Raw genomic sequence first — 25,205 nt, 5'->3', positions numbered from 1 at the left:
ACACACACACACGCGATTGGTGGGCGAAATTGCACGAAAAACTCAACGACACACCGTAGTGGTGGGGGTGGGGGGGGGAAGGAGAAGGAGGGGGATTAAATTTGTAGCAGCAAACTTCGGTCGGCGCTTCGTTCTTTCACCTCTGGCACAAGGTACTAAAGTTACGCTATATTTAAATGCTTTTCCTTGAACGGGTAAACATACATTTGTCTAAATATAGTTAAGCAATTTCTCTATCCTTAACGCTAGAAAAGAAAACAAAAGGAGGAGGGGGTTGGTGCGCGCCCACCCGTCTCCGTGCTCGGAGAACTGAGTGGCGCGCGTCTGCCTCATTAAAGGTTGTTCAAGGGAAGAACGATCCTGTGTGGTTTTTTCTGGGCACTAGCTCTACTCTTTTCCCTATCTTTCTCTCCAACTCTCTCTCTCTCTCTCTCTCATTACTACTAGCACTTCCCTGTCTCTGTGATTTGGTTCGTTCTAATAACCGAGCTCATGCAGCAGCGCAGAAGCGCGCATTTGGAAAGGAAAATGGTAATTTGCGATCCTGTTTTCGCAATCTGGCTCCTCTAGTCGCTATAGTCGCTCTATTTAATTTTTTTGCTACTAAAAACAGGAAAAAACCACACAAATGGAAGGCGGGGCACGATAAATGCTCGGAAAATACACGTTTCACAAACTTTGCTGTGTGCCCTCGCGCTCACACTAAAACATATACACAGTATAGTATCACTTTGGTAGACCCCCGGGGTTTGCAGATGTCTTACGGGAACTTAAACCGCCCAATTGTGTAATGCACCATTCAAATGAACGGCGGTTATTCGTGCTTTGTGTTTGCTTTCATGCACACTTGTGGCCGAAAATCGGGGCAGGGGTAGGTGGGGTGGCGGTTGTGTGGTTGAGAGATGTGCGCACGCGAGCGTTGGGGTGGAAAAGTGGGGGTTCCGTGTTAGAATACTCGCTCGCCCCAGTACACTATTGGCTCTCCAAGAGTCCAAGTTTGTTCGATGTTGCTATTTAAATTAACGGAAAACCGGTAGCAAAAACAGTAGAATGTCTAAAGTCTTGGGGTCTAATATTGCACACACACACATCGACGTGTTTGTGGGTATGTAGGAATGTAAGTTTGTCTGTTTTAGAGAAAGAAAAAGCACATCAAACAACAGCAACACAGCAAACACGCGCCATCAGTGGCATTAATACAGCAACACGGCCACACAACCACAACAACAACAACAACAACAATAACACACAGCACATCAACAACAACAGCAACAACAGTGCCAGCTACAACAGGAAGTAGCTCGTCTTTCGGCTGTGTAATACATCAGAATCGATTCACCGGGAATGATTAGAGCTTGGTGTCGTTGATATTGGTAGTGGTGTTGTTGTTGTTGTTGTTGTTGTTGCTGCTGGCGCCATTAGGGGACGTAGTTAGGAAGGTGGGAATGACCACGATGCTGGTCAGCGATGCATCGTCATGCAGGCTGTGGGAACGACTGTGCCGGCCGGAACCGGACCGGAGGCCGAGATGGCTGCCGCTGCTGGTGCTGCCGCCGCCGCCGCCGCCGCCGACGCCAACGCTGCCACCACCACCGACGCCACTGTCGTCACCGTTCAGCGTACCGTTGCTGGCGGCCAGATCGGTCAGGTTTGGGTTAGTAAGGTTGTAAGTGAGGCGAGGCGGTGAACCGATTTCCGAGCTTTCCCGTATTGGCGCCAGGTACTGGCTAAACATCTCACCGGTTGGGCTGGGCCGCTCGCTGCTGCTGACCACATCCTCGAACGCGTCCTCGTTCAGCGTTTGCAGTGCGCCGCAGATCATCTGCTCCTCGAGCGTCACCTTGTGGGGTTGGGTTGGTGTAGAGTGGCGGATAATAGGGAAAGAAGAGAAGGAAACAAATCAGTTTAATTTTATCGACTTGCGCGCACCTCACACCCAAACTATCCATTCCCTTGTTTGGAGGGGGAGAGGTCACCTCTAATTCACGAAAAGAGATAGAAATGTAACTAACAAATACTATAAAAAAATAGAACAAAAGTGGGGAATGAAACGTGACACATAACAGTAGAGTGGGCAGTGGAACAAACGACACAGAACGACTGTAGTCACTACGTGGTAGGAGTCATATTCTCTGTAAGTGTATTTTTTGCAGCGAATGTCCTTCACTTTAGCGACATTAAATAGATTCAAGGGAAGGGAAAAACTCCAAACATTGGTTTACAAGAACAGATGAGAATTTCTTCCACTTTACATGAGTTACATGACGCCAATTTGGTTGAGAATTTAAATACTGTGTAGACGTTTAAGATACAGTAACTTCAAGCATGCTTTAGCCTTACAAAGAGATGATGATGTTATAATATGAATAGTTGAAGGTGCAAAAAAGACAGAAGAAATGAGGAAAAATAGTTCTACTCTTTGACGCACGGTGCCAGAATAACCACTTAAATAAGTTAATAATTCACGAAATAGCAGATGTGGTTCTTACAAAAAAGGAACACAAAAATAAGTAAAGAAAGGGAAAGACACGAAACAAAAATATAAAAACACAACCAACCAGTAGTAAAGAGAATGGGGGAAAAACCCGTACATTTTGAACAGGGGAATTAGAAACAAAAAAACAGAAAGGTATAAAAAAAAAACAGAAACTGTAACAGACACACACGCACACACTAACTGACGGAACTAGCAACATGTGGAGAGGGAGAAACAATATTAAACACAGTCCAGCTGATACAAAACGATAACGACAAAAGGGATACAACAGTAGAAACAAAACCAACGTGTGGGATAATTAATTCACAATTCGTTCACAGAGGGAGGGAAGGAAACGAGAAAGAGAGAAATAGAAAGAGAGAGAGAGACAGTGGGTAATATTAGACACAGACTTGCAGAATGCCGTATAAGTCGAACGTTACCTGGAGATATTCGTAATCATGCACTTTTGCTGGCTGCATTTCCGAGACACACGCAACGGGGTTGTGGTTATGGTTGCATTAAATGCGTCCGTGAATGTGTGCGAGTGTGTGGTTTTTGTTGGTTTAATCATTTATGGTTGTAAGGTAATTATTATTCGGTCAATTAATTAGCGACGATTCGGTTTTATCACAGACGTTGGGGTTGGGTGAGAATTCAAATTCGATGGCAAACACAACCGCGCAAAAAAAACATAAAATGTTAGCATTTGCGCACGAGGGCACGTTGTGTGTAAGTGTGTGTGTTTCAGTGTGGTAGGAGGGTAGATTTTGTTGATTGGAAAATGTAATTATTCAAAATTTACAATCAGTCAATGCGATTTGTTTTCCAGCCGGTCGGCCTGATCAAGGAACGATGCTTACCTGTTTTTCCAGCAGATTTTGGGATTTTTGACGGATCGGCTGGAAGCTGCTCGTCGATGATCCGAACGGTGGCGTTGACTGGGCGATCGGTTCCTGCATCTCCACCGAATCGTTCGTCCCCTTCGCGAACGAGGTCGTCTTGGTGGATAGCTTCCGGCTGGCCGGTTGTGTTACGCTCGCTTCCCGCAGTGCCGTCACCAGCAGCTTGAACATCTCCCAGTGCCCGAAGCTAAGCCGCAGCACCGACTTGAGCTCCTCCAGATTGCAGTACATCAGCACCCGGCCGGAGATGGCATTTTCGCGCAGAATCGGCGCGGTACGCTCCATGGCCGGTTTCAGATCGTTCACCTTCTCGAGCAGCTCGATCAGCTGCTCAACCGTCAGGCTGGACAGCTGCACGTTCGATAGGTCGATATCGATCGGTGGACTCGTCGCCAGACCGTTGCTGGAGGATTTTTGCAGGGCACCGGTGGTGGTCTTGCTGCTACGACCGCTGTTGCTGCCGAGTGTGGAATGCTGTTCGTGCGGCGGATGCTCGGTAATGATGGGGCCGCCGCCGACAGAGCCCGGTTTGGGCAGCGGTTCACCCAGCAGCGCATTCGTGCCGTAAACTCCTGCTGGGAAGTTGGCCCAGTTCTGATTGTAGTAGCTCATCAGCGCCATTGCCTGCGGCTGCGGGTTGTAGAAGTTGGGCCAGTTGGTCAGATTGTTGGGATGCTGCGGGGTGGGCTGCAGCACGCCGCCAACCGGCGCCCGATGGTGATGGTGCGGCACGAATCCGCTCGGTTTGCTCGGTGGCAGTACGGTTTTCATCGGTATGATGATACCCTCGTCCTCGAGCGCTTGCTGGTCCTCTTTCAGCACCTTCCGGAGGTACGGATCGAGGTTGATGGTGAACGGTAGGAAGATGCGCAGATCCGACACGAGCAGGTCAGACTTGTGCAGCTGCAAAAATGCGTCCAGCTTGCGCTCGTCGCGATCGAGATCGAGCAGTGCAGCCGCTTCCCGCAGGCACGTCAGCTTCGGGCGCACTCTAAAGAGAAAATTGCATTGCACAACGATTAGAAGCGTTAAGGGCGTTTAAGCATGTAGCTATCACTCACTTATCGTATACAGCTTGCAGGGAAACCGAATCGTCGAAGCTGTCGCCGCCCTGATCGTGTTCCAGCACGATCATGCTAGCACGCAGCGGCCACTGTTCGGTGAGATTGATCCACGAGCTCAACCGGTACCAGCTGAAATCGATCTGGAAAGCTTTCAGCAACCGAACTGGCAGGAAAAAAACCGGGGAAATAATTAACAATAAAATAGGAAAACAAACCATCAAACACACTCTTCCAACTCACCGGTGATGTAGATGACGTTCATCAGTCTTCGCATGCTTCTCGGATTCACGTCGCTGAAGTAATCATCGGTGAGAATGATTTTCGACAGATCCACCGGCGGGTTTTGGCCAAGCTTGTGCAGGTTCGACCCGATCGAGCTTGCGATCGAGTCGGATACGCGCAGCTTTTTGCTACCCCCGCGGGACGAGCTCGGCATCGCGCGCAGCTTCTCCTGCGACGACATAATCTCCGACGCGTTCGACAGCCGCCGGACCGATGCCGAATGGCCCAGGTGCGGCTGATCGTCGTCCCGGCTCAGATCCGGCATGGCACGCCGGTACGCCGACATGGCGGTGTTCTGGGCCCGCTGCACCTTGCGCAGGCCCGAGTTCTGCAGGTACACCGGCAGATGCACCAGATTGCGCAGGAAGTCGTGCCCGCCGATGCCGCCCTCCGTGAACAGTCGCCGGCTGTTGGCTTCGGCCGCCTTCGCTATCACATGCGGATCGACCGCGAGCAGCAGCACGAACGGTCGCTGCGGCCCGGACAGCAGCGTCTGCACCGCGTTCAGTATCGTGAGCGTGCGCTCGGTGTCGCAGGAATCGAGCGCATCGACCACGCCGACCAGCCGGCTCTGCTGGCCGGTGAACGCGTCCAGACAGCGCACCATATCCGTCATCAGGCTGACCTCGGCACCGAGCGCCGTCAGTGGGGCCGCCTCGTTGCTGTTGAAGGCACGCTTCAGGTGTTTGCCCTGCGACATAAACAAGGCACCGATAAGCTTCGACCAGGCGTGCAGGTTCGCAATCGCGCCGGCGAGCAGGATGCCCAGCAGGACGTAGATCGCCACCGCTATCTCCTCCCGGCCCTCCAGCCCGTACTCGGAGTACACGATGGAGAGCGAGGCCGTCGCCAGGATGCCCAGCATGCCGAGCTCGAACATCAGCACTACCGGCATGCAGCACATTTTACGCCATTTCCAGCCACCGGTTGCTTTTACTGTCGGAAAAAGGAGGGCGAAACTGTAGGTAAATTGTTCTTGCAAATACACTCACCCACACACACACACACTTACAAGGTTTCGGTCGAAAGGCACGATAAAGCCCGGTCGCCAACGAACCGTAGTGCGCCTCGATCGCGTCGAACAGCGAGGCCAGCATCAGCGCCACGGCCGCATCACCGTTCGGGGCGGCCCCGCTCGCCTCGGCAAAGTGAAACCGTACCGGCATCGGTTGCTGGTCGCTCTGCGGCCCGGGCGGATGGCAGAACGCGACCTGCAGTATCAGCCGCAGCCGGCCGAGCTTGCGCGACAGCCCGTAGTTGAGCGAGTACAGCCACTCGAGATCGTACCGACGGTCGAGGAACTTTAGCAGAATGTCGGTAAAGTAAATCAGCACCAGCAGGGTGGCCCCCGTCACCATGCCCCACACGTAGCTCCAGGTGGCCAGCCCGACCACCGTCCCGATCACCAGCACCAGATGCAGGCTGATCAGAAAGAACAGCCAGGACGCGTCGATCGGCGGCTCCGACCACGAGTGGGCAAAGTTCTTCATTTCGTCCCGCAGCTCTGTCAGCAGGAAGCTCTTCCCGCTGCCCCACTTCGCGTACAGTCCCACCGTGATCGGGGTGGTAAGCGTGGGTTCGCTCAGCACGTCAGCGAGCGCCGACGAGTACAGCCCATACCCGAGCATACCCTCCGAGTCTTCGTTCGCGTTCAGCCGCCGATTGCCAAACACCTGCCCGAGGATCGTCTTCTGGTGCGTCGCATCGATCGCGTACGGCGTTTCGCCCTCCTTGTTCGACCGGTACAGCAGCTGGCCGTACTTCGGGTTGCTCAGCAGCGCCTCCACGATCGCCTTCGAGCGGGCCCGCATCGCCACGTGCAGACAGGTGTCGCCTCGCTTGTCCGTCGCGCCCACCTTCGCCTTGCGCTCCAGCAGCATCTGCACGATCTCGAGGTTGCGGTTGCGCACCGCCCGCAGCAGCGCGGTGTCGCCGTCTTTGGTTGATAGCTCCAGGTCCGGGTTGGACTGCAGGATCAGCTTCACGATCGCGGTGTGGCCCTTCTCGACCGCCGTGTACAGGGCCGTCTTCTTGTCCTTTCCCTGGATGTCTACGTCCACGTGGCGCTTCATCAGGATCTCGACCACGCTCCGGTGTCCGCCCTTGACGGCGTTGATCAGCGGCGTGTCGCCGGCCCGATCCTGCACGTTCAGGTAGGCACCGGCCGCGATCAGGGCCGACGCGATCTCGGTGAGCCCTTCGCGGCACGCGATCGAGAGCGCCGTCATGCCGTCCTTGTCCAGGGCGTTCACGTTTGGCTTGCGCTCGAGCAGCAGGGAGACACATTCCTGAAAGCCGCCACTGACCGCTACGAGCAGCGGTGTCCACGAGTACATGCCGGCGGTATCCACGTTCGCGCCGGCTTTCAGTAGAACGTCCACTATCTCCGCGCTTCCCTTGCGGCAGGCCCACACCAGCGGGGTCGTTCCGTACTGGAACAAGAACGGGAAAAAGAATGTAATCACCGGTCACGATTTGCCACCCAAAGAGACAACACAGGGGTGTGGCACTGAGCCACTCTTACCTTATCGCCAACGTTCACCTTCGCCCCGCCCGTGTTGACTAGCAGGCGCACGATCTCCGTGTGGCCACGACCGGACGCCCAGAGCAGCGGGTTGAGGTGGTAGTTGCCGTGTGCCTGCACGTCGGCACCGCGCTGCAGCAGCAGCGCCACCACGCTGGTGTGCCCCTTGTACGAGCCCCACATGAGCGCCGTCCAGCCGCCCATGTCGCGGTGCTCCAGCTCCGCCCCGTTGTCCAGCAGCAGCTCCACGATCCCGACATGGCCGGCCTTGGCGGCGAAGTGCAGCGCCGTCCAGCTGTCCAAATCCTGCGCCTGTACATCGGCACCCCGGGCCAGTAGTTCCTTCACGAAATGGGTCGCACCGCGGCCGCTTGCGACCATCAGCACTGTGGTGTTGTTCTGGAGAATGAGTTGGAAAAACAACCCGTTTTTTATGTGTTTGCGCACAAAACGATCATCTTTTCTCTCAGCATAAATCGGGTTTGAACTCACTACTAGTGAGATGCAAGCCCGCGCACTGTGCACGACACTAAGAAGCTGCCCCACTGTACCGAGCGTTTACACTTCACCTACCTCATCTCGATCGTCGACCTGCAGGTGGCGGGTGCCGAGGAATGATTTTAGTCCAGCTAGATCATCCGTTTCCAGGTACTGTAGGAGCGAACGGTGGCCCAACGATCCCATCGAATCGCACCGATTCAGTGCCTATTTTTTTGCAGGGGTAGGGCGCATCGCAACGAAGAGAAGATACAGAGGGATATATTAAAAACCGGTAAAAACACAACACATAACGTGCATAAATGGTACAGGATATTAAAAGTGGCAAGAAAACAAAAACGAAAAAAAGTTCTACAAACTAGTGTGGTAAGAAAATCAAACACAGTTCTTTTGCATTTCGTTACACACATACAAACGCAGCACACGCGCGTGTGCGTGCGTTTGCTTGTAAGCGAGGTTTTAGTCGAGAATTCCGTGCGAGTCTCTCACATACTAGAGCCTGCAGTTAACGCACTCGTCTCGAAGCTCCCACTAGCGACATAAGGATCTGAGAGCTTTTCTTACACGTCAAAATGGAAACGTAAGAATGGAGAGTAGAATGGGAAAGCAGAGGTTTAGTGTAACAAAAATAAACAACAGCAAAAAGGGGCAGCTAATACAGAAACATTCCATTCAATGCTGTAAAGTGACATACAAAGTAGTGATGATATTAATTGCTCATTATGAAGCATCACAACCAACATGTTCAACGACGCATAACATCAAACGGAGACAATTGTTAAGGGAAAAAGGGGAAAACACTTGGATACATTTAACATAAAACAACTAGTAAAACCAACGATTTTAACGGGAGAAATCAAAACCCATTCAGTAGCGCCTTGCTTTGCATGCCAATACCGGTATTAATTATCGCCTCAGTGACTACTGCCGTCTGTATTAGTTTACATGCTGGTATGCCATCATCTACATACAGTATTGCGACAATGAAGTAACTTCAAGCGACACTCATGTTACAAATGATAGTGTTAATATTTAATAGATAGTAATTTATAACAGAATGTTGCAGACAATCAGTAATAATCTTTGTAACCTTTAAATATTTATCGATAAGATTAGAGATCTAACCAATAATGTTTCCGTTAGTCACGATCTGATCTTTCGTGAACTCCGCTAGATAAACGATCAATAAAATTTATAGCTCAGAGATATTGGATACCTTGAGGATCTTCTATTTCATACTACTATATCTTATTTCAAATCCAAATGTCCCACTTTCCATCAACAGTATTCATCTGCTGTCCAGTTTATTTATCTCCTGTTTTCTACTGATATCTTTCCTACTGATACCTGAAGATGCGTCACCAGGTTTCCAGTCATCCCCCTAGGATCCATTCAAAGCCATCCCAACGCAAAGACCATCATTAGCAGTTTCCTATTGATGTCCCTATAATTGTCATCTTCCGCAAATCAAACCCATCCATCCATTGGTCGTCGTCGTCATCGTTGGACGTTGAGACGACCCGGATAGAGTGCACACGAAGTTGCCCTCCAAGTACGCCCAACCGATGGTGATGGCCTAGAGAGTGTCTAAGACCACACTTGAGCCAAAGAAGTACGAATAGGAGAGAGAAAAAACACGAACACACAGATACACCACAGTGACCTTTAGGGGTTGGTGGGTTGGTGGAGCAAGTGGACAGGGTACCAGCACCATGCCATTTGCGCAGTTAAACTATCGTCCACCCCGTTTCATTACCATACCGGTTGTGTCCTGAAGAGTGTGTGCTTGGCGGGCGCACCCGCAGTGCACCGGCTTAGAAGGTGTGCAGCAAGCGCATTGCCGTTGGTAGGCGCTGGTGGAGGTGGTGGTCTATGCCCGACATGGTATTAAGAGTTGCATTCTCGCCGCACTAGAAGCCTGCGGAAGCCCTTGTCCACCCGTGACCCGGGGGCCGCCAAACCCGGAGGTACACTACCCGGCCCCGGAGGGCAAGCGATGAGATCATTAGCGGAGCGAATAAAACAAACATGCAGACCTGCCGCGTGCTGGCTGGCTGGCTGGTTGGCTGGTTTGCAAAAATTGGTGACAGCGTGGTGATGGTCACCCCGATCGATGGTCAACCCTCCCCCGCCCGAACAGCGGTCGTCTGTGGTTCCGGTTTGGTGACAGAATTACCGTGCTCACATTGAGCAATACACACGGTGGCCCGCCCGGTGTAGCACGCCGGGCCTCGCTGTACAGAGAGGTCCATAATTTCACCGTATAGATTGACTAAATGAGGAACAATTTTGCCATCATCAGGTACGATTACCTGGTTGAAATCTCTCTCTCTCTCTCTCTGTCCCCTCCTTCTCTCAATCTATCTGCTTTTGGACGATGTCCAATTAGGGTCGGGCTTTGTGTCGTGGAGTGCGCTTAGCGGGCAGACGCGCGCATCGACGACCACCACCATCGCCACTGTGCACCGTCGTCGAGTACGGGGCGGCAAGTGCATCCAAGGCATCATTATGAAACATTCTCTGTTTTCGAGCCGGTTTGAGATGTTTTGCAACGGACGAGTCCGAGCCCGCGTTTGCAAGGATCGCGTAATGAAGTGAGTTGTCGCTGTCATCGCTGAGGTACACCGCTGTGCATTGTACGTTTATTTGCAGATGCTGATGCGTATAATCTTGGAGCTGGCAAATTGAGTACGGGGAGACAAAAGGACCTGTATACTGGAGTCTAATGGAGACATTCTTTATCGCCCCACTAAGCTAACTAGTCCAGTCAGACGACTGCATCATCCAATACTTTCGTCTAGTAATTTGCTGTCAGTACGACTTACACACGATCACAACTGATCAGATTGATTGATTTGGACCCGCATCGTATCGTAGAGCTAGTAGTAGGGGAGGAGGTAATAAAAACCGACCCACCCAATCCAACCAACCAACCATGCCATGCAGGTGATCGAGTTACTAACTGCTAACCAGGAGACACACTACTACTGGATGCATAAATAAACTCGGCACCCACCATCACCTAGCGGGAAAGCAAAACAAACCACTTTGATCTCGCGTATCTCTCGCAGCCTGCTGGCAGCAGTGCACCATACAGCAGCAGCAGCAGCAGCACAAACAAAACCGCGGCGCTAAAGGCTTACCAGCAATTCTCACCCAAAGGTAGGTTCTCGATTAGGTTGGCAGAACGCAGCCGCAGAACCTGACGTTCAGAGGGAGGGGGGCTTTGCTGCGCCGTGCAAATCTTTCCTTATCGGATTGTTTTAAGTATTATACTTTTAAATGAGCCCTTAATTAATAACACCCACAATGTGCCCCCAGGGCACAAAACCGTCTAGGTGGTGCGTGTTTCAATCACAACGAACTAGAACCACAAAGGCGGGGTGGTGTGCTGCTACCGACTGACCAGCAAGAACTTGGCACATTTCTTCAGGTTTTGCTTTGCAGTAGTCATTGCAGCCCACTCGCCTTACAACCTTCCGCTTCTTGATCGCGGCGCGTCGGACCCCGTATTAGTCATCCGCACTGGTCAGGGGGAGCTGCAACCGTAGCTATTTGCCAACACGGGAGCGCATTGCATTGTTGCTGACACCGGGTATCTTGCTAGATCCTGATTGTTTTGGAACCGGGCATTCGGATGTTAGGTGGGGTTGGTGCAGTTAGTTCCTCGCAGAATGCCACAGTGTGCCCGCGACCAGGCAGCTCAAGGTCGGTAGGAACGGCTTGCGTTCAGGTTGGCAATAATTCAATCGAATCGAAACTGGCGGTTCCGGTTTGGACGAACAAACACACGCGGCTGACCTATTTTACCACGGACAGATTGTTGCAGAAATTGGCCTATTGTGGGGTCACCACGCCTAGCCAGCGTTAGTAGCAATACCGAATACTTCCATCACATTCCTCATCACGTACGCTTCTAACAATGACTTGATCCTCATTTTTGTATACAAAAAGGACCTTCTATTATGGATTAGCAAATCTTTGTTAAACATTTGGATAGCTGTTTGGGGGATTTTTTGTAACCATAAACATATTGTTACAAGGTCTTTTACACAGAATCGTTGCCAAACTCAAAATGAGCTTTCTCGGAGGAATAAAACTAAAATGTTTCGTCCATATTGCAGCACAGCTGTGCAAACGAATGACATATTGCATTGCCTACGTCATGGAACGTAATTAAACCCAAGACACTACGGCTACGGACTGTATCATGTTGCTTTATTGTAGAAATTTCTTATCCATGGGAAGCACCTCAGCAGTTATTGGGGAAAGAATCATTTAAAATCTAAGCGACAACAACTACACAATTTTGAACCTCCGCCAACAGTTTACAACGCTTGTAGTCGTAGTGAAAAGTATATTGTAGAACAAAGGCAACACGTTGTCTAGACGTCATAATGCATGAACTGTTAGAATTCGTTTGACCAACAAGAATTTCCAACTGGGGAATCACCTTCTACCAATTGCCAATGTCTTAAATGATCGTTTGACGCTATACTGGACTCTGTGACGCAGTTGTTGGTGTACAATGACATAGCCAAAAAGGTGAAATTACTATAGACGAATCCAACACCATAACAATAACGATTCTGATTTGCTTTTTAAGACACGTAAACCCAAAAGACATCATCAAATCATGTCAAACAATTGGAGGATAACTTCTATCTTGAAAGAAGCACGATATATTGAAACGTTAAGTCACCGGAAAGCGGACGTTATTTACATACATGCACTTTGGACGAGCGGGTAATGCGCCGACCGTACGCCTTGAGGCGTTGAACGTTCAGGATCAGCTCATCGCAGTTGATTACTTTCATCTCGCCACTGCCTGAATGAAATGCAAAGCAGTTGGGGTCCGAGATGCAGCGTAACACACACTCGATGCCTAGCAGCAGTGGTACGGCAAAAGGGACATACGCACACAGACTCACACAGAATTATCACTATTTTTAAGCTAAACACACAGACACATATAGACACAGACACACAACAATGCACATTGAAGCATTTACACTTTTCGGCTAGATTTTGGCACTGTTTGGCATAAGCGTCACGAGGACCCTTTTCTGCTACTTTTCGTTTGCGGCAGTACGCAGCAAGGAGATCGATTGCGCGTTGGCGTCGGACACGGGCTGTGCGAGTTGCTGCGCTGGCTGACACTCCAGGGATCTCCGTTCTTTTCCTGATTTACTGTCGGATTTTCGCCGCAATCCAAAAAAGTAAATCGAAATGCCTCCCGCTGTGGAGGTCAGTGTTCGAGCCCGAGAAGAGGAAACACGGTTGATTGGATGTTGGAAGATAAATTATTTCATTCTGTGTACTGTGCCCGTGATTGCATGAGTTAAGTCCTGTTTCTTTGCTATTGCGTATGCGTTTTCTTACTTCGCTACATCTTTCGCTATAGCAGGATGACAGCCGAAAGAGGAGCTTTTTTGGATTACAATTGCTCACGGCATGGAAAAGGAGTAAAGCCCTTTCATTGGGCGAGTTATTTTTGGCCGCGCGTAAAGAGGAATTGTGGAGAAATATTTGACACTGTCAGGCGGCGCGAAATTGGGTTTTTGGTACTCGCAAAAAAATGTTCCACAGCGGACCATTTCCATAAATTAAATTTCGTCACGTACGCCAGAAATTATAAATTACGTCCAGGTTTCTTTTTAATAGAATAAAACATTTTATAGTTTTATAGTCCGTTATCAATTGTGAGTTTAGCGAAATTTATACGACTCAGCCAGTTAACGAAAAATATTACAGCAAAAACTAAACCAGAAAGGCTTCATTTCCTCTACAGTTACCTCTTTCTGAAGTTCAATAGCAGGATAGAGATTGTCCTAATTTTCTGGAACTGGTATTTTTTCCAGTTTGGATAGTTTTATAATGCTCATAAGAATGCATCAATTTGCAAATCTTAGGGTGGGTTTATTCTCTGGGTTAAGCTAACGGTGCCATAATTTGGGCAATTATTTTAGCTCGTCATGCAGGTTTTGAGAGCTCCGATCAGCAAATTTAGGAAAGCGGGATCTTTCATTGGATCCATTCACACACTTTTAGCGATCATTAATTGTTTCCCTATTAATTCAAAGACAATTTTCTATGGATTTCCTGCAGAAGTTATTTTTCTGTATACAACTACAAACAATTCAACATTACTAACTGCAATGTGGTCCAACTTTCCGTTTTCTAAAGCTCTTCAACTAAATTCCCTTCTACGGAAGCTAAGCATCACGAGATGCAGTTAATTGAGCCGATCTACTTATCCGGAAACGAAGCTACGACGCAATTTCAGAATGTGAATGGAAATGCAAGCACAGAATGTAAAATATGTAATTGTAGGTGAATTTAAAACCAATCTGCACGCTAGCATAGAACGCATTATTCTTAGTGACATAGACATGAAACTTTAATTAAATGCTTAAAAACAGGACAACTCCAATCACGAGGGCACAAAACACACACAAAACAGCAATTGATGAAAGCAATTTATCACAACATCTTTCGTACATAATACTCCACGATATTTTCTGGCTCTTTTTCTGTTGAACACACTGCACCGGTGGTAAACGAACGCTCTCTATTATATTGCCCGAAAGCTGTCAGCTGCCACTTTAAACAACTTTAACTGCACAATGCGCGGTCGGTTCTTCTACTGCCACTAGGACACCTTTGCAACCACATTGATCCTGCGTGCCACTGCCAACTGCCAACGACAACTGCACCGACGCGGACAATGCGCATTCTGGTTGTGGGCACAACACGGAAGGTTCGCGAGATCCAACGCAAGTGCACACGAACCGGGGACGATCGTCCACACCGAAAACACGCGCGCGCGCCTGCGATCGTGTTCTACTCTCGAGGCCTCGATCAGGCGTGTTCGAGCGCGCTTTACAGACTAAACGCCACGATCGCGCGCCAGCGACACGGACACGCGCTTTGCGTCCTATAGCGCACGCCGTCACCCTGTTTTTCTTCGCCTAGGTCCACCCCGCTCTCTATCGTGATCGAAAACAGGTACTCCAGCTGATGCGTGCTCGATTATCACGATCACAATCCGGTTGGGTCCGGGAAGCGAGAGATAGAGTATGCCGAGAACGGCGAGAACAACCGAGAGTGTGGGAGAAATTGCGAGCGTGCAGAAAACGCCAAGAGAACGGACCTGAGCGTGGTTGTTGGCCGGTGTTTCGTGTTCAGCTGAGCACACATAGCACAACAGATCGTTTTGCTGTCGCCCCCAGCAGCCACGAGAGGAGTAGATGCCGTGACGACGAACGACCCAAGAGAAACTTGTCCCCTCGCCCAACGCCTCAATCCTTGCCAATCAGTTGTAGTTAGCTGAGGCCTCGGAGTGGTAAGATTTTCCGAGAAGTCTTTGCCACTCGCGATGGGAGCGTCATGACGAAACAGTTTGATTTTTCGTAGAAAGGAATAAGTGATTCATTACCGGTGGATATGTTTCAATTATTAACATGGAAGCCCTTAAGATACAAAATAGGTGATGGAGGCGTATAGTATAAAGCTGTTCGATTGATCAGGATTAATTGATAGGAAAAGTTCCATGACATTTCCAAGACATGGAATGGATCACGACTGCTATGGATTCCAAGAAACTTTGTTTATACATACTACCTAAGGACTCACTGATTCGCTGAAACTCACGCCAAATCACAAATATGGTTGAAATCCGGGTTGAGATTCGAACCTTCCATCTCTGATGCGTAAAACCGCTGCCCATACTGCCTTTGCTGTTTTGCAATGCAGTAAGAATCTACGTTACTTTCCTATTTAATCTTTGTTTACAACTTCTGATAAAACAACCGCGATCTTCATGCTCTTGTTTTCATGTAGCCTTTTGTATTCCGTATTAATGACGCTGTTACTGACATCATGATCTCGTTTCATCGCTCATGAATATGATATTGAATCGTAAACAGCATCCGTTCGGTGTTACCTAGGATAGGCTGTATTTAAATACATTAAAATACAACACATGCCACATATTGAATTGCGCGTGCTGCAAAACAACAACTACTATTACTCCGCCTTCCTATTAAATATCCTGATTTTGCTTCGAATCGTTCATTGAACTCTGACCAGTGTACAATAGCAACAGGCCCATGGGAATAGCAAACCGTTTGCCTTTTTGCGCAACAATTTAAAAGTCAACAAACTGACGCAATAAATTTAGCACAGATTCATGAAGAATAAAAGGCAATGACAACAGCGCACGAACGCGATCAAACTGATTAGAATGTGCAACATTTTGCGTCAAATCTGACGTACGACGTGTTTCGGAAAGAGCCTCCAAGTCTAGCAACTACACTACTGGCATTTCTTTCATCAGTGACTTTCGCTCACAATGTCATCGAGCAAACGCTCTTCTAATTTGTCACCAATTAGCGGTCGGGATTGTTTTGATGCCGCTTTTGCATGTGGACGACCATTCGTAGTGCAGTTCATTCTCCGCTTGGCGTCCAAACGACAGGAAGATGATGAATTGTTGGGACCCAACAAAATGAGAAACGTTTGAAACCTTGCCAACTCCACACATCCACCACGAGCTGTGGTGTTGCATAAGGTAGTAGCAGTTGATAGCGTTACAGACCATTTGCTTCACCCAACGGGATGACGGGGTAGGTCACGCAGCAGTGGTACTAAGTGAATATTAAATGTGTGATTTTTGTTTGCAACTTTGCCATCGCACATCTGGGCAGTGCGAAAGGATTAGAAACGACGGAATAGATCGAATTTAGAATGACTCATTGTTGTTCGAGCGAATTCGCCAAAAGGCAGAATTACTAATCAACTTCGAAGAAAATAGAACAACAAAACTATAAAATGATATGTTGTGCCTGAGAAGTAGGTAATAGTAAAATACTGCTATGAATATTTTAACAGATTATAAACACACAAATGCAACTATGCAACTTCTAAACATCACTATAAACCGAAAACACAAAAAGAAAACTAACATAAATAGTCAAATACATTAAAACAACACGAATGAATTACACTATGAATATAATTAGTTTCTTCTTATTACGCTAAACACTACAACAAATTAACATACACTAACAAAGATATACACATTGCATAAATATTGCACTCTTCACGGGGAAACAGGTGAGGTGCATTGTACAAGAAACAGTATAAAAGATTTAAAAATTCATCATTCGAAAAGGTAAAAGTAAGTCATTTTGCTATTATAATTATCAGAGTGTCAATCACGAAGCCGCCATCGGTTGCAGCATGTTGAAACAATTGGAAAAATCGAAGAAGATAATAACACATTCAAAACGCTTAGCTACACGCGTTTACGCGTTCCGAAGAAGGAAATAGTTAGTGGCAATGAAACAAAAGCGTAAAAACAAATAAAAAAACACAAGTAAGTGAACGAACAAAGTGTAAAAAAAGAGGTCACACTAAGTGATCGAAACAGGAAAAATAGTTTGGAAGAACACAGAGTTAGTGGCCGAAAGAACATGACAGATGGGAGAGAGAGAGATAGCAGGAGCAAGTGACAGCGCAAGTCGTGGAAAAAGGACAAGAAAGAGCGAAAGAGCGAAAAAGGGTTACTAAACGAGCTGCGACAGAGCACTATGATGGTAGGCATGGCACGAAAAAACACACGCGAGGCGGGATGGAGGAAATGTGGCAGAAAATGTAACACAACACTAGGTACAAACGGGGACGTGTTTGACGGGCATGTTTGCGGAACTAGCCAGGAGTTGGCACTACAGAGCACGCGGACAGAGCGGTTTGGAGCGGCTTGGATGTGACGGGGGATGTCTCTAGATAGGTAGGTAGGTAGGTAGGTAGGTACCGTATTGGAATGGCGTCTCATGATCGCAAAACTGAACCGCCGGGGCGTCGTATGGTCTGGGTCGGCGGTCGCGGCAAGCAGATTGCCCGGATGGTAAGGCGAAAGCGAGCTTGTTACGACCAGCGAAGGTATGCGCAACCGATGCTGCAGCAGCCGGGTCGGTGTGCTGCCGATGATGCTGTTGCCAGGCGCCGAGGTCGCGCTCTCCGCTGGTCTGGAGGGTGGTGCGGCGGCACCGTCAGCCGCCGCCCGTTCCTGTCCGTCGGCGGGCATGGTGCTGACCGTTTGAGCCTGCGAGTCATCCTCCGTGGTCGTCCGGATGACATCCGGCGACGGTGACGGTGAAGGTGACGGTGTTCTGGACGGTGTAGTCGCAGCGGTAAGTAACCCGGACGGGCTGTTGTTGTTCGTGCGATCCAGTAGGGATGCATCGGTAAAGGATCCGTGAATGCTGCTCACCAGAGCCTTCACGTGATCGTAGCTCTTGTCCCCATCCATACGAAAGACGGTGATGGGGAAGCGGTGGACAAGTAGTTGCTTTTATCACTGTTGCAATGTAGTAGATGATATGATTGTCGTAAAGATTGCGTTAGTTGAGATGCGCTTCTCGCACCGCGTTGCAGCTTAAGTGCTTTCCTGTGCTGGGAGCGTCCTCACATGAGAAAACTAGCTCCATCCGTACATGATAAGCATGAAAACACAGACGTACACAACACACAGAGACAGACAGACCGACAGACAAGAGTGATGAAAGATCCAGCTGTGATGATGACAAATTTCCAGTACTATTATCCTCTGTTTGGTGTTCTATCTTCCTGCGGACAGAGACGTTCTCAACAGATGAGAACGGACGGTTTTTTCTTTTCTTAACACAGCCAAACAAACGAAACACACGGTTGAGGAGAAGGTGTTCGGAACGAAAACACAAACACAACGGTCTGGAAATAAAACAGCAAAATCGACGCATAAGAGACAAAGACAGACAGAACAGAGAAATCAAAATCGTTCAGGCACAATCGTATGTTATCATTCCAAAGTTATGCATTGCACTGCAGCATTCTGGCAAACTTTTGGCTTCTATGTATGCTAGCGTCTGAGGGTAGCAGCATTCAAACCCGCAGGGAAACGTCATCCTAAAACACACACACACAAACACACACTCTCTTTCTAAAAGGCAATGCAGATGCAATCAGCACTAAAATAAAACTTTAGAAGAATCCAGAAGAAACTAACGGACGAGCGAAACAGGTTACGCACGAATTTGGGGCAAGGGCAACAATGGAACACACAAAGCGATCATTCCGATTAGTAAATTTGGACCTCTGACACTACACTGCCGGCTGGCCAGGGCTAAAAACAGGCGAGCAAGAGGCGAATGCTAGCATAGGATCACCTTTTCGTAGAATGATGAATTTATAGTACGAACGACTACTGTCGTTTTGTTTTCTTTTGGGTACACCAATTAAGTCAGGAGGATCGGACATGTCTTCCGATTAAGTACACTATTGCCGATAGGCATCTTCTAAAGTTTGATTAAACAGTAGAAGATGTTTTTGTTGTAAGAGACATTACATTAAAATGATCTTTTTTAGATAATTTTGCGATATCCAATCTTGCTGATAAACCAATGCAAAGCACTATGGACACTATTTAGGGATGTCTAGGGATGTAAATGCTTCTAGAGTTCTAGGCCAAATCTAAGCTGAGAAGGTACTAATGACTCTCTATTTGTTCTATTCTAGCACATCCTAGCACTAGACTCCATCTAACATGGAGCACTAAACCACTTAACTATAACGCAGTGTATATGTATGTGTCTGAAGCGCTGATGCCAACAGAGCTACATGATCCTGGTCACGGCACCAGCGCTCACACAATCACCACACGCATGGAGAAGCTCTACGGCCTATCACTACAGGTTAGCAACGTCTAATAATGCTACCAATGATTTTGAAGGCTCCATTCTAGCTGGCACACTCGTCGGCAGAGCCAAAATCGTACACACTCAGCAAGGGGGGTTAAGGTTTACACATTCGTATTTCCGATCTGACACAGCAGACAGAGTACACTTAGGAAACATATCATGCATTGTACGGGGCGAGCGAAGAAGGAAATGATAACAATCGTATGCTCTCGTTTTTTGGGGGAAATTAATGAGATGAGAACGCTTGTGATTGCGTATTGTTGTGGGCTTTTGTTTTAATTGGGATTTGGAAATGGTATGTGGGATGCTTAAGAATTTGGTATTTAAGTAAGAAAATGATCGATGTTTACTTTAATGATCGATTACCCAGCTTCAAATTTAAATACAAATTCAACATTGAACGGTCCAATAATATTGTTGAAATGTATTTTATGGGTTATGTGCCGTTAAGATGGCTACAGAAACCCTACCATGATCAAATGATTTAATCAATAAGAACACATACGGTCGATCACCGCGGGAATTAAGTTTTTGAATTTATTAACTTGTTAGTTAAGAAATGATATGATGAGATTCGTTATTCTAGGCTTATTAACTAGGAATGCTTCAGTGATCATGCATCATGTATTGTGCGAGTCGGAGAGGAGTTTGTCACCGTCAGGTCAGCGTCAACAGTCAACAGAGCACAGTAAAATTGCGAAGGAAACGCACGCCTCCGCTTCACGAGCGTAAGGGAGAAGTAGTAATTACATTAACGTTGTGCCGGTGATTTAATATCTTGCTGCACATTCCATCCCGATCAGTGTTGAGTCAATGGCAGTCACAATAGGCAAAGGACATCGATTAGAATAAATTGAATCTCTCACGAGGTCCCTCGCTCTCCTATACCGACAACGACAATTTATTGTCCAATTGTCCAACCATTGGGGACATCGTGCATGATTTGAGCACACTTCAGCTGGGGCTGTAAATCAGATAGATTAACACCACCGACACCTGCTTGTACGATAACGCCACTTGGGCGATGAATTATTGACCTCTTCGCGATGAGAGACACTGACCAGTGGGGAGTTGGCGTGTAGCAAAAAGGTGCAACCACACTGATGATGCTTTACCCCACTAAAAGGGAGGGTTTTGGGACTCGTTTAGGTGGCACATGCCAGACACCGTCGCTTTCGTGACGAGTCGATCTCTTCTCGAGTGTACGTACACGGGATCTTCGCAAATTAAACAACCCCGCGATAAATGACGGACGAGCAAACGCGTGTTTCGGGCCTGGTTGCATGTTAATTGGCTAATGAGCGCAAAACACGGGAGAATTCCGTCACCTGTCCTCACCCTGTCCCCGACACCCCGGTCAGATAAGAGCTCGGAGCACCGTCACTATCGAACAAGGGCCTCTTTATGGCTACTCCGGGGGACGACGGCGAGTACTGATAAGCGATCCCGTGGCCTGCCGTGTCGTGATATCTTTTTGCGAACGAAAAACACCCGTGACCGTCGTTTTCGCCGATTCGCCATCGCCGTTCGCCAGTGAGAGTATGGTGCCATTTTTGTGTTCTATTCGCCAGAACACGAACCCAATACATGGTGGACCTCCAAAGCATTACGTTGCACATTTCCTGTGCCGTTTGTGCTTTCCAAAGGCAGCAGTGCGGGGTTCTGTGTCTAACGATAAGCATCGCTTTTTTTATTTCAAAAAGAAAAAGAAGCCATCCCAACAGCATGGCACACATCCCCCATTTGCCATCGCCATTTTCCCGGCGCGCTGTGTGGATAGTATTTATTGTGTTGTGTGTTTGTTTTGGTTCGTTTTATTTTTTTGGTTGTCATTTAAGATTCTCCACCTCGATCAAAGAGGAATGAGATGAGAGAAGGGTGGGTGAATCAGATCCACCCCATTGCCTTCCGCGCTGCCCTACCTGGCCGCGGCGATCGATGCAACCGTACGACGGGTAAGGGGGGCGGTATCTATATTTACCTGCTGATGGTGATGATGGTGCTCGTGGCCGGCGGAACGATGCTTGCTTTTGAACATTTTGTCGCCTGACGGGGCCACGCCACGCTACGCCACCGGGTTCGTCGACTGCACGGTACACCGAAAACCACTCGCGCCCCGCTTTTGTGCGCCAGAACGACACACATGTGCAAAGTGCAAAGAACAGGCAAAGCCACACGCCACGTTTCAGCTAGCCGGTTGACTGCAAACCTCTTTCACTCAATGGCAATATATATCACATTCATAAACACAAACCGTTTACTGAGGGAAGCGGGACATTGAACGTCCCATGACATTGAAGATGTCAATAGACTGTGTTGTGTGCGTGTGTTGTCTAGGCGCAGGCTTGCGAGTGTCTTCTCACTTTTCTGGACATTAATATTCCTCCCAGAACCTTGCGGCGATTGGTCGACAAATGATCGTTTAATGATCAATTCGGAAGGCTCTTTCGTATAAACACTCTGCAAAGTTTAATGCACGCTGTGCATCACACATCACAAGCACAAGCTCCACTACCGTACTCACAAGACGATACTGCTTCTCCGTTTGGAAATTACCAGTGACGTCATAAGCAATTGAGCCTTTTTCAAACCACACACAAACACCAGCCGCACGAAGAACGATCAATAGTTGTCATCACTCTAGATTTCTCCAAATTGATCTTGTGTACCCGCGGCCAGCCAGCAGGTCTAATCAGAAATACTGATCGACGACGACGTACTCCGAACGAAATCGACGGAAAACTTTCCTCCGCGAGCGCACCCGATGCGACCGGTCGTGTGAACATTCGTCAACTGAGCGCGCCCGATGGCAGCAGCAGCAGCAACAGCAGCATGGCACATCGCGAACCAGCGCCATATACACACACACGGCACAGAGACACACTCTCACAACCGCGGTCGGGTGCTCGCGGGACACGCCGGCCGAGCGCGCGCGCAAACGGCGGTGCCCGTGGCGCACATTACCACATATACGCACCCGCGCACAAAGCAGTTAGCTGTCGCTCTCGGGCGCGCACCACGGTCGAGAATCAACCAGTATCCGTGATTAAAATTCTTTTATTACTATCCCCATCGGAAGGGGGGTGTTTGGGGTATTGGGCGATGATTCGGATGCGGACGATGATACGGGGCAGAGCAGCAGACACTACGACAACGTAGCAAGAGCAAACCCCGAGATAGCGACCCGATGCTCCAACCCAGCAACACACAGCTGATTTCTGGCGCCGTTATCTTCAAGATGCGACAAATGTGCGTTTGCTGCTAGACACACAAGGCCGAGCGCGCGCGCCTGGTTTGGGCTGTTTCGGGCGGGTAGGAAGCACGTCGGAAGAAAGTGTGATAGGTGCTTCATCTACGGAGCTTTCAGCTGGTCTTAGTGGGTTCTGTTTGCTTACTGTTGGCTGTTCAAACGAACTTCAAAGTCACCGCCATAGAGCGTTACTATATTGAAGTGTTTGAGATGATGTAAACTTTTGCTGGGTGATTCAAGACTCGGAAGATTCAACCCCTAGAAAGGTGCTAATAAGATCAGGAATTCTTTTGGAGTCTAAGTTGCAGAAAATGGCTTTATGTGTATCATAAAAGGAGAAATTTTTGTAGCGTAACAACCTTCGCGATCATGACGACCTTTTGGAGACTTCCCGGACTTAATATGCCACACCATGTAGGATCATCTATAGATTATACAAGAGATGCCGAGGTGAATGAATGGTTAAAAAGTTATCCCAGATTTTGCAAAACTGTTCTTGATTAAGAAGCAAATCTTTAGATCAGCTCTCTGTAATAGCTTTGTTTAACCAAGACCTCTCAAATACAGACCTTGACATGACCTTGACAGCGCCGTGATTGTGTCAGCGATCAACAGGTGATCGTGATCGTGTCAGTGAACTTTGGGACCTCAAACTGTGTAATTGAGTCATTATTTTGGTCCAGATTGATTACTAGCACGTGATTAAAATCAAGTTATAAATACATTGTTTTGGGATCTTTATACGTGTAAAAAAGAAGAACCGGAAATGTTGCAACATTGTCACCACGTGGATGATTCAATTCCCTCTACCCCATAGTCCAGGAAACAGTAGAAATCTTCAGTCTCCGCATATCTGTTCCGTATCTCTCCCGCTATTTCTTTGCCACTGAACAGTGTTTAACACACGTTGATCAACTACCTACCCACTACCCGCTATTACCTCATCAAGTGTACACGGTTTTCATTCGGTTCAATAAAATCAAATTGATAGGCGGCCCTTTTGCACAGTAACTGATAATAGCCAAACGGGGGTAGAGTAATGGTCCTCCTCCCATACGCAATCGATTGAAAGGCGAACTGCTACGTCGGCGGTCACAAAACAATCACAGCCCGTGTTAAGGGGAAGTCATCCGGAAGTCAATTAAGGGCACACACCGCGGAGGTTCGGCGCTTGGTCAAGGGTGCTTCTTTTCGCTCTTCCAGGCGAGTGTGGATGGATGATGCTTTAATGTAAGATTTATTACTATTATTGTGCGGTAGTGACTAAGTGGTTCGCACACGCGCACATGCTGACAGTATCACGAGAACGTTTGAGGATGACAGGTTGATAACGCGTAAACGTTACGTTGGTTCATGATTGGAGGAAGATTACAGACAGGTCAGTGACAAATCATCTTCAATGATCTGTCTAAATGATCTTGGGAAATTAAGTCTAGAAATGTAATAGATTTAACAAGCTAAATATTAATAACAAAAAGCTTAAATAATAAAACAAATGTTGCCGCTCCCTGCTTCCTCGTGCACCACTCACACGTGAACTGATAACAGCAGCATCGATGGCGGTATCGATTGAACTCTGTATCGGCAACAGCAGGCAGTCCAACCATCCAACCACACACCCACACGAGGCGGTGTCCACTAGTAATGTGCTGTATGGAGCGCACCCACGGCTCCGATCCGACTCCGACTATTGTTAGTTCGATTCCGACTCCGGCAAAATGAAACCACTAGATCCGCCCGGAGTCGGAGTCGTTCGGAGTCGTCCGGAGTCGACCGGAGTCGTCCGGAGTCGACGACTCCGAACGACTCCGAATGACTCCGAACGACTCCGAACGACTCCAACTCCGGGCGACTCCGGGCGACTCCGGACGACTCCGAATGACTCCGAACGACTCCGAACGACTCCGGACGACTCCGCCTCCGGGCGACTCCGGACGACTCCGGGCGACTCCGACTACTCCGAACGACTCCGAACGACTCCGAACGACTCCGGACGTCTCCGACTCCGGGCGACTCCGGACGACTCCGGACGACTCCGAACGACTCTGGACGACTCCGAACGACTCCGAACGACTCCGGATGACTCCGACTCCGGGCGACTCCGTACGACTCCGGACGATTCCGAACGACTCCGGATATTGCAGCGCGGACCTGCCTTCCGGAGTCGATTCCGAATTTATCGGAGTCGGATCGGAGTCGACTCCGGATTTTTGCTAAATTTACCCATCACTAGTGTCCACACATCACGAGATCTGCACTGGAGAAAGTCATGAGTCTTAAGCGGTGGAGCTTTGCCGAAAGGACACAAGGACATACTTAACCGCAACACTTAAGCGCATGATTGAGTGCCGTGGCTTTTGGCGGTACATCACATCATGGGAAAATGCTGCCGATAGAATAGAAACTTTCACAGTATTCGAAAAATCGACATAAAAAAGCAATTTTACGCTTCACGCTTCGTTTTA

General features: G+C 48.5%; 1 protein-coding gene across 12 annotated transcripts in view; it reads right to left on the bottom strand.

Annotated features, from left to right (window-relative positions):
• Positions 1-25,205, bottom strand: part of LOC1280536 (kinase D-interacting substrate of 220 kDa) — a 31,221-nt gene that overhangs the window by 1,165 nt on the left and 4,851 nt on the right. For 2 of the 12 annotated variants that reach the window (XR_009765950.1, XM_061655775.1), the window contains exons 1-9: positions 17,567-18,112; positions 7,825-7,956; positions 7,252-7,650; positions 5,740-7,159; positions 4,686-5,663; positions 4,443-4,608; positions 3,340-4,372; positions 2,920-2,952; positions 1,741-1,840 (exon numbers count right to left, since the gene is read on the bottom strand). Coding sequence is in view for 11 of the 12 variants with exons in the window: in XM_061655775.1 (XP_061511759.1) it covers positions 1,741-1,840; positions 2,920-2,952; positions 3,340-4,372; positions 4,443-4,608; positions 4,686-5,663; positions 5,740-7,159; positions 7,252-7,650; positions 7,825-7,956; positions 17,567-18,064 (4,759 nt within the window). In the remaining variant the exon portion in view is untranslated. Of the gene's footprint in view, positions 1-127; positions 1,841-2,919; positions 2,953-3,339; positions 4,373-4,442; positions 4,609-4,685; positions 5,664-5,739; positions 7,160-7,251; positions 7,651-7,824; positions 7,957-12,476; positions 13,345-14,250; positions 15,271-17,566; positions 18,113-21,471; positions 22,340-25,205 lie in introns of those variants that run through there. The other 10 variants (XM_061655783.1, XM_061655777.1, XM_061655779.1 and 7 more) reach the window with 9 other exon arrangements.

Source organism: Anopheles gambiae, chromosome 3 (assembly GCF_943734735.2).
Source record: "Anopheles gambiae chromosome 3, idAnoGambNW_F1_1, whole genome shotgun sequence".
Classification (NCBI taxonomy): Eukaryota; Metazoa; Arthropoda; class Insecta; order Diptera; family Culicidae; genus Anopheles; species Anopheles gambiae.
Note: the sequence above shows the minus strand (reverse complement) of the source record. Positions and strands in the feature narration are given on the sequence as shown.